General features: G+C 43.1%; 1 protein-coding gene across 1 annotated transcript; it reads right to left on the bottom strand.

Moving 5' to 3' along the window:
• Positions 1–6,788: 6,788 nt before the first annotated feature.
• LOC120755203 (basic helix-loop-helix transcription factor scleraxis-like) lies at positions 6,789–9,200 on the bottom strand (the record flags this gene model as incomplete). Its single annotated transcript, XM_040069874.1, has 2 exons — positions 6,789–8,684; positions 8,832–9,200. Coding segments are annotated over 2 exons (420 nt in total), but the record flags the coding sequence as incomplete, so codon positions are not given.
• Between the last annotated feature and the right edge of the window lie 677 nt (positions 9,201–9,877).

The raw sequence follows: 9,877 nt of genomic DNA, 5'->3' as shown, positions 1-9,877 counted from the left end.
AATTGCACAATGTGCTGTTCCCAGCTAAGCTACTGAAACGTGCATTTCAATTTTATGTCTTGGGAGTGGAAAAAGGAGCTAACACACTGAGCAGAGTGTCTTTCCCAGATGCTCCTCCCTGTGCATGGCTGGTCTTGCTCAGCAGGGATGGAGAAGGATACTCTGTGTCTTTGTGGAAGTCAGCTGGTAGCAAACACATATTCTCTGTTCATCAATTCTTAGCTGATATAATAATTCTGCATTATTTTGACCATTTTCTCAATTTGGAATACACAAAGATGGTCCCTCTGTTCCTGCTCCTTTCCACACTGGTCAGTTCTTGTGTGGTTCAGGTAATGGTTGATCTGGAATATGTGCACAGAAAGGGGTTTGTGTGTGTGTAGATGTTGGTCTTTGTATGCGTTGTGATTTTTATTCAGCATCTGAATCCTAGCAAATTTTCCCCCATAAAGCCTTAGTTTCATTTTCAAAGACCCAAATCTTGTTGAAAATCAGATGAGTTTGGATATTGAGAGGTAAGATCCAGCAATTCCCGACAATATAATTTTAGAAGGTATTGTCTTTGCCTGTGGCATAGTGAGGGACTAGCAGAGCTGGCAAAAGGAACCAGAGCCTTAACCACCAAAACCAACTGTCTATTGCATTCTTTGAAACTGCTGCTGATATAGTTTAAGCTGTTTTCTCAGTCCAGGGGCAGTGGTACCTACAAGATTTGATCTGTTTCTGCTGGTACAGACAGAAACTTTCAGCAGATGGAGGTGGTGAGCAACAAATTCTGAATCACTGGTTCAGCAATTTTCCAACCTTGTCTTTTAATAGCTTTGATTTTCTGCATTACTTTGACTCTTTTTTTTTTTTTTTTTTTTTTTTAAACTTTTAGCATCTGTTAAACTCCTTGGGAAAGAGAAGCAGATCTGGAGGGTAATGGAGTGAAATTATTAGCCTTTTAGAATCAGGTGATAATTAAGCCAACATGAGATGATCACTAGCTATAAATAATGCCAATGAAAATAAATTCACTAGTCCTTATTTACATTATGGAGACTTTTGGACCCCTTTGCACTCTTTGAGGCCATAAGATCTCTAAAGTCCATAATGAAAATGAGAATAAGCCTTTTAAATAGTTTTAATTAAGCAATTTAACCATCTTAATCAAAACATTTCAAGAGCAGCGGTGTTTTCCTAATGGTAGTGATATTTCAAGTAATTTTTCTTGTGTATTTCCCGTCCCGGGGAAAGCAGGGCCAGTTGAGGAGAGGCAAACACACCAAGATGGCAGAGAGAAACAATTCCTGCAGAGAAGAGGATCTGCTCATTTGCAATACTTTGGTGACAGCTGCCATGTGCCAAAGGATTGTCTGGTGTGATGGAGGACACGGCAATGTTGCGCCATTTGCTGGAATGCAGAAGCGCCCATAACGTGCATTTTGTTTCTGCTCCATCTCATTGCAGAGGCTAAAACAAGCACTAACGTGTTTTATGTAGCAGAAAAGTGGTCTTTGATTTTCCTCCTGCCTCTGGCTGGTTTCAGCTCTGTTTTGTGTGGTGCAGGAATGTTGTGGGTTGCTGCTGTTGGCCGTTTCTCTTTGGGTCTGTCTGTCTGGCCGCTGCCCGTGCTTCAGTGGGCCTGACCTATGCTTGGCTGCTCCAGGGTTGGTGTTTCACACTGCTGTAGATACTGAGCGTTCCAGAGACTGCCTCTTACATCAGCCAGAAACTCTCACTTACGCTGTTATCTTTAACAGCACCTGTTATTAAAGCCTGTCTTTTCCACTCAAGTTTTCTTTGAGCAGCACGGCAAATAAAAATAATCGGTTGCAGTGGTAACAAAACAACACACAGTAGGACCTTGCTCCCTGCAGCCTGGTGCCTGTTTCCCTTGGATATACCTTGAATCACTTTGTTATACCTCTTACCACAATGCTGAAACTTCTATTGTGCATTTCTGATACTCTGATTGTTGTATATGCTTGTATTTAGCATATTCTCAGGCTCCAATCACTAGCAGCACCACAGGTTATTTAAATGGTACCCTTGAAAACTTCAGGGTCTCATAACTTCTTTTCATACTGCTGCTGGTGTCTTTGGGAAACATTTATTAGTTAATAAGATACAGATATCCTCTTTCACTGTTACCTAGTTTGGCATTCACAATCTCAATTCCTACTCCATCATTTATTTTGCACAGACACAGTAGTTAAGACTATGTACTTCTCTACTTGTAATATTCTTCTAAGTTACAACTTTTAACAGATTTTCCACCCAGCCAGATGTTTCAGACAAAATTCAGGGAAGTTCTAATAATCATAGAAAATATTGTCAAAAGGAATCTTGGTGAAATTTGAATCCGGTGTGAGGTTTGCTTTTCTTGCAAAAGCTTGTCATGTCTGTGACATGCAATACTTCAAAAATAATTTTCCGCTTGTCATTTTCCATCTTATGTTTGTGTGGTGCATTATTCCTGCCAGGTGTGGCACTACCAACATTGCTACACTGAAACACATCTTTGTAAGAACATTTCTAGTTTTATTTTTCTATGAATTAATCCCTGATTCTAATTGGCCTTCCAAAGTTGTCACCTGTAAATTTAACCATCATGCAAACAAATAATTAAAAACTTTTTACTAATTCAGACCTGAGAGGTCCTTCTGATAGAAACAGACCCCTGCCTCTGACTGTTTATATTTTTGGAAAACCCCTTTATAGGCCTGTTGAGCTTCTACTTTCTCAAGGAGTTTTTTTTGCTCCCCTCTTGGTACGCATACCTGGATGGCGCTCATCTTGTCTGGCATAGTAGATCCTGGCCAAAAGTATGGATTTTTCCTCTGAAGTTCTTGCATTTTTCTTTCTATTCTATTCTACAAACTTTCTTTGCAGAGAGCCTTAAGCTCATCATTTCATAAAATCATGGGAAAAATTAGATTGAAAAGGACCTTTTGAGTTATTTGATACATCTTCCATTTTCAAAGCAAGGCTGACTTCAAAGTTAGACCCAACTGGGCCCTCGCTCTGTCAAGTTCTGAGGCTCTCCAAGGAAGAGGCTTTCACAGCCTCCCTGGATGACCTGTTCCAGTGCTTAACCGTGCTTGTGGTGAGAAGCTTTCTTCCTTAAGTAAAAGAAAATAAAGATTCAATTATTGCAACGTGATTTTTGCTGCTTTGTGCTTTCATTGTGCGTCCCTTTGGAAAGCCTGGCTCTACCGTCCCGTGCAGCTGTTGTGAAACTGCTGTTGGATTTCCACCTTCTTGGCTTTCTTGTCTCTGTTTTAACCACCTGGAGCCTGTCCTGGATGTCCTGTGTTCCAACTCTCTTACTGTCCCAGCAGTGATTATTGTTGCTAAAGTCACCTTTGATTCTAATACAAAGGACTGAGACTATAGAGGGAAATGATCCTCCTGCCCATTATTTTTTGCTGCTTGGTAAAGAAGTTGTTATTCTTCTCTCATCCTGCATCTTTTCACCTGATAGAGAGTTGGTATTTTAGATTAAAATGAGCTCTGAGAGTTCATGTTTTCTCTACTTATTTGTTTGGAGACTTCACTTCATTTTGCCGCTTTTCACACCAAAGATGTTATTTCTCTAGGAAAACTGAGCTTCATGGCACCCTTTCAGGATAGAGCACAGCTGTCTGATCTTATCTGAGCCTGACAGATGCCTACCCTTCCCACCAGACTCCACTGTCTTATTGAAAAAATGACCTGTTTCTGCAATCTTTGCATTCAAAAATGGATCTGCATACATATGCTTGGAAAGTAGGGCTTATTTTAATAATGTGAAGGAAATACAATAAGATGCTGGAGAGAGATGCCGTAACAAGTAGAATTACTTTTATCACTTCCTTGTTCCATCACCCATTTCAGTGTAATTGTCTTATTTGTATTGGCTTCTTCTTTGGAAGAGCACATAGCAATTTCCAAATGTTTAATTAAAACCTCACAACACTACTGTGGTGCCAATATAGTAAATGAAAGAGGAGAGATAAGGCCTTTCTAAAGCAACTTTTTAAAGTATTTTGTTACATTTTGTCCGTCACCAAAACATGGATCACTTTCTTTGGTGCACCATAGTTACTTGCATCAAGATGTCAGTCCTTGCAAGGAGGGAGATTTCTTGGCATCATGGGGAATATCTTTCATGGTGGCTACTGGTTACTCTTCTTTATTCATCCATATTCATCTTTCTCCTTCCTTTTCTGAGGAAGCCTGTGTTCCTTGCTGTACAGTGTCAAAAGGGGTTCTAAGACTTTGTATTATGTTGTAACAGCTAAAGGATTTAATTTGAAATAAGAATCTGGGCTGCCTGGATATGAATGTATATTCAAATTTTGAGAAGGTTTTTGAAGAAATACATCCAGAGCAGCCAGTTTAGTTATTCTCGTTATTAAGAAATGGCTTTCCCCCCACCTAAGCCTTCATGAAAGTCTATGGTATTTTTTATCCCAGTAATAATTTTCTTTTCTTCCCCCACAATCCTCATGTTGATTCGTTAGAAACATTTTTCATCAACCTTCAAAGGATTCCTGGTATAAGAGATCTCCTGGATCTCTTGCCTTTAGAGCATGCTGTCTATTTTAGCTAATTTTATACAATTTCTTTCTCCTCACCTTGTATTATCCTGTAGCTGTTACTGTTAATCAAGACATTATTCTCTCTTTTCGAAGGTGTTATTTAGGCAGTCACTTCAGGTTTTATATAAATTTTGGTGATATTCTCTCAGTGTAGTGTCAACAATCTCACAGTGCAACACGCCAAAGCACAGAAACATGGCAGGGACTGCTCACACTCTGGGCTCTTTTGCTTGTCTGCCCTGATGAACTTCCACTGATGAATCAACCTCTTCCTTTCTTCTCCCTCCGTTTTGCCCCATCCTCCTGTGTTTGGCACTTAGGATATTGTACAGGCCCTGAGCAGAGGAGCTCACTCTTCATTTTCCCAAGCTTTCCACCCACATCCCTTTTCTCCTGCCAAAGCACACACATGGTGCATTCATACATGTCAGTATGCTGCTGAAAACTTGGATAGATGTGAAAAAGGGAAAGAAAAATATTAAATACTTGTATCTTGAGAGGGCTGTAGAAGAGATCTTCCATCTTAGTCTTGGCAGTTTATTGTTTAAATTAGTAACAAAAATACTGTTTATTTTAGCAAATATAATCACATTTTGCAAACAAATACAGATTTTTGTAAAGAAGCAGATTTTCCATGAAAGCAAACTTCTGTTTTGTAGAACAGAAGTGAAAATAGAAGCCAACATATGAAATTACTTTGACTTACATTATGATTAATTCATAAATAACCAAGAACTATGTTCAAATGCTTCTTTAAGCTTAACCAGTAAAATCAAACAACATGATTTATTCACTTTGCTTGGTGCTGTTCTTATACAGTGATGTAGCAGGCTAAGTACAATGATTTATACAAAGTACTATGCTTGGATTATTTTAACAATAATTTAATAGGATCTGAGACCAAATGGTGTATAACTCACTGTTTCTGCTTTATTCATGCATCATGTAAATTGAATAACCAAGTGTTTACAGGAAACCAAAGCCGGGATTGACATCAGACATGCCTCTGTTCGTACATACAGAACAGAATGAGCTCACAAATAAGTCAAACACCCAATATCTGCAGAACAAGAGGCTGTTTGGCACCTCTGGAAAAACTGACACCATTCCAGTGCCTCACCATCAAGTAAGGTACTTGTTCTCAGACACCCTCAAGATTTTGACTTGTGTATTTGTGCATGCCATGAATAATGCTGCGCCATGATTAAAAAAAATAGGACTGATAAGACACACAAGCTCATACAGTAAAAACTCAGTAAAAGCTAATGATGATGAGCTCTTTATATGTGCAATCTGAGCCCTCAATTCATCTGTGTCTCCAGAAATTAAATTCTTTTTCTCTTGATTTATAGAAAACCCATTACAGAGTAACAGCTCAATCCTGTGGGTTTTTTTTTTTTTTTTTTTTTTTTTTTTCCCCTCTCATGGGATTAGAGAAGTTTTACATTACAAATAAATTTCAGCAAAGTGAAGGATTTGTCCCCAATTTTCCTCATTTAAATACACAGAATTACACATCTATAAACCTTCCTCAGAGAAATCACTGTTATAATTGCTTTGGATAGACATTATCTGTCTATACCATAAATATTTGAGCCACAGTGCTCTGGGGTCTAATTTCTGCCACAATCAATCAGTGTTACTGAAATTCCTGTATTATGTAGTAATTGAAACCCTGAGAAAAATCTTCACGCCCAGTTGAATTCAAGAGTTTATCCTGAGTTAAGTGAGAAGAATTTAATGTTACTCTGAGCCACATTAAACAGGAGAGAAGGTTAAGTTGTTAGGGCCTCCTCCTGCTTTTGTCATTGAAAAGTATTTTGTATAAACCCTTTACAAAACTAAGGAGATAAAATCCCATTTAAAGGGAGAACACCAAATCCCTATAGGATTGTAGAAATTATTCATGAGAGTTTCAAGTTATGAGATTTCATCTCATACTTTGGTACAAAAGTGGACCTCACATTTGTACTAATTTCCTTTAATAACTAAATAAAAAGATATCTTATTTAATCCAAATATACTTCATTTGCCAAGACCTACACAAAAACTCTTAAAACTGCAAAAAATCACATTTTGAAAACCTGAAATAAATAATTTTATTGTCTTTCTTATAAATTTCAAAATTCAGAGCATACTCAATGCAAAATTTTCATAAAATTGTTTGAAATTGCATTATGTTTTGCCATTTTAGGGTATCATATTAAATGATACAGCTAAATGAATAAATTAATGTTAATTGTCTAGAAAGAGGTTAGATGCTTTGGTTTAATGTATTAATAAGAATGTAGGGCTTAACTGTAAGATCATCTTTAATTGTAGAGAAAGTAACTTTTTAAATGACAATTTTTTTTCAAATTGATTTAAAAAAATCCAGGAAGATAGAGTTGGTAGAACTCTATACCCATGCACAGAGGCCAACACCACACAAAAATTAAAAAAACATTTTGTGCAAAGCTGTAAAGAGTTCCAGCTTCACAAATCAATGCCAAAGCAAACAAAGACCATGATCCGGCAGCAATTGAAAATTCCTCATTAAAAAAAGATTAATGATGGAAACCTAAAACCAAAAACTCCTCTCAATCCAGGAAAACACAGCCTGTAGCTTTTAATAAGTGAAGAAGCTGGTGTGGTGTGGGTCAGCTGGGACTTTGCTTGGGTATTTTCCTTTGTTCGAATTCGAAGGAAGAGCTCATTGCATTTCCGTAGGTACAGCACATTTTTCCTCATTGTGCTACAGAAAAAGTGGCCCAGAATGTGTTGGGCAGGGGAGAAGGGAAACTAAAAAGGTGAAGTTGTATAGGAGCACACCACGACCTTGCTCTTGCCAAGTCCTTCATAACGACTGCCAGAACTGGCTTTGCAGTTACGTAGGACAAGAAGAGAAAACTCTGTGCAGAAAACAAAAGTGAACAACACAGTGCTGCTTCTTCAGCCCTCACGCTCGGCCAGAAGCACTGCATAGATGGCATCAGGGCAGGAAAAAGGAGACAAGTTTTCATTGCAGCTCCTCTTGGAGTGGTACAGTTACCAAGCTCTTAAAGAGTACAGAGTGCCTCCCAAAGTAACAAGATTAATTAAAGCCTAGTTAATGGTATTATAAATAGCTATAAAAAATGTTGCAAACTTAACCTATCTCTGTGTTTCTTAGAATCCAGCATTACTGGGGTTTAAGATTTTAGTCTGCTGCTTCACTAATGTCCAAATCTGAAAGTAGAAGATGCTTATTTGCCTTTTAGGGTTACTTCTGGGAAAAAAAAATAAATACAAGTTCGTAAACTGAGGGCAGATAACCTCAGTGATGTACAGCGCACAATTATGGAAAGACCTGGGCGATGGGTAAAAGCCCTTGGGAAACCCTCGGTGCCAGACGGATTTAGGACTATCCCGTGCTATTTAAAGGACTGGCACGACTCGCACTGTTAATAAGAAAAGAGCATCGCTTACACTGCACTTCTCCCCTTTCCTCTCCTGTGCTGGCTGCGTCCCGTGCCGCTGTGCTGCTGCACCTGTGCACAGCCAACGGTGCTGCCTTCGCTGGAAGTTTTCCGACTTTCTGTGAACACCTCAAAATAATCTTCCAGCATCGTTGAGACCTCTCAAGCATGTCAGCTGTCGGCATCAGCCCCTGTCCCCAAGGACTGGTGTGCAGCTGGAGGGGTGGGCGGCAGCGCTTCGTGCAGCCCGGACTGGGCTGGAGGCGTAGGGCACGGCGTGTTCATGACAGCTTCCCCTGACAGGGGACACTGTGTGTTTGGAAGTTCAAGTTTCATCATGCGACACAGGTTTAGGAGGCATCAGGATCAGGGCTTGGCTGCTGAGGTTTAACATTTCTCGCGCTAAAATAGCTGCCGCACCAGGTGCAACCGTCTCAACAGAGGCAGTGAATTTCATTTGCAAAACACCCTGAAATACCCCTCACAGTACGAGACAAAGTGCATAGGCTTAAAAAGTAACTCTTTTAGGACTGTGCTATCTAAATGTAAACATGCAGCACGAGTGAGGCGATGTTACCCAGAGCAGTGGTACAGTCAGAGCAGGAGCGGTGCGAGACCCTCAGCCTGTTCAGAGTCCGGTTACGGCTGGACCAGGTGATGGTTTCTCTCTTTCTCGGTGCTGTTCGATGGATAGAAACACGCGTTAGGAGGCACCAAGGACAGCGCTGAGCCCTTGACTGGTTCAATCCCAAACCTGCCGGGAATACCGATAACCACCCTCCCCAACAGAGAGCTCCAAGAGCTCCGTCCGGAAGCCGGCCCTTACCCGCTGCCGCTGGTCGCTGAGGCAGAAGGTGCAGATGGACCGAGGCGCGGAGGCACCCGGCGGAGAGCAGGGCTGCGGGGGCTGAGCGGGCTGCGGACAGGGCTGTGAGCGCGGCTGCGGACAGGGCTGTGAGCAGGGCTGCGGACAGAGCTGCGGGCAAGGCTGCTCGGCGGCCGCCGCCTCGTCCTGCCGGGGCTGCTGCAGCAGCAGCACGTTGGCCAGGTGCGAGATGTAGCTGGACGCCAGGCGCAGCGTCTCCACCTTGGAGAGGCGGCGGTCGGCCGGGCGGGTGGGGATGAGCCGGCGGAGGGCGCCGAAGGCCGCGTTGACGCTGTGCGTGCGGTCCCGCTCCCTGGCGTTGGCCGCCGCCCGCCGCCCGCCGCCGCCCCGCGCCCGCCGCCGCCGCCCCGCGCCCGCCGCCGCCCCCCGCGCCGGCCCCGCGCCCGCCGCGCCCCCGCCGCCCCGCATCGCGCCCGCCGCCGCCCCGCCGCTCCATCACTTTTATGCGCGGCAGGTGCCGCATGGCCCCTGCTCGCCCCGCGTCCCGCCGGCCGCGCTTGGCGGCTGCTCTCGGCCGGGGGCCGCCGCCGCCGCACCTGTCGCGGCTCCGGGCTCGGCACCGGCTCCGCGGAAAACCCCCCGCTCCTCCTCCTCCTCCTCCCGCTGTCCGGGGTGGGGGGGGATCGTCTGTGACTCCCGCGGGAACCGCGGTCCCACATCCACCGGTGTGTGACCGTTCCTTGGCTCCTCGTGGGGTGGACCATCCTCTGCAGTTTTTTTACCCATTCTGCGCCCCCGTATTCTGTCTGTTCCAGCCGTGCATGTGTGTGTATGTCACGGGGTCATTCAGGCTGGAAAAGACCTCAGAGGTCATTGAGTCCAACCTTTGACCGGTTGACAAGATGATGACCTTGTCAACTAAGCCATAACATTGTCCAGCTGTTTCTTGAACACCTCCAGGGGTGGTGGTTCCACCACCCTCCTGGGCAGCCTCTTCCGACGCCTGACAGCCCTTCCTGTGATGAAATTCTTCCTGATGTCCAGCC

The sequence above is a fragment of the Hirundo rustica genome, chromosome 7 (genome assembly GCF_015227805.2).
Source record: "Hirundo rustica isolate bHirRus1 chromosome 7, bHirRus1.pri.v3, whole genome shotgun sequence".
NCBI classification, from domain to species: domain Eukaryota; kingdom Metazoa; phylum Chordata; class Aves; order Passeriformes; family Hirundinidae; genus Hirundo; species Hirundo rustica.
Note: the sequence above shows the minus strand (reverse complement) of the source record. Positions and strands in the feature narration are given on the sequence as shown.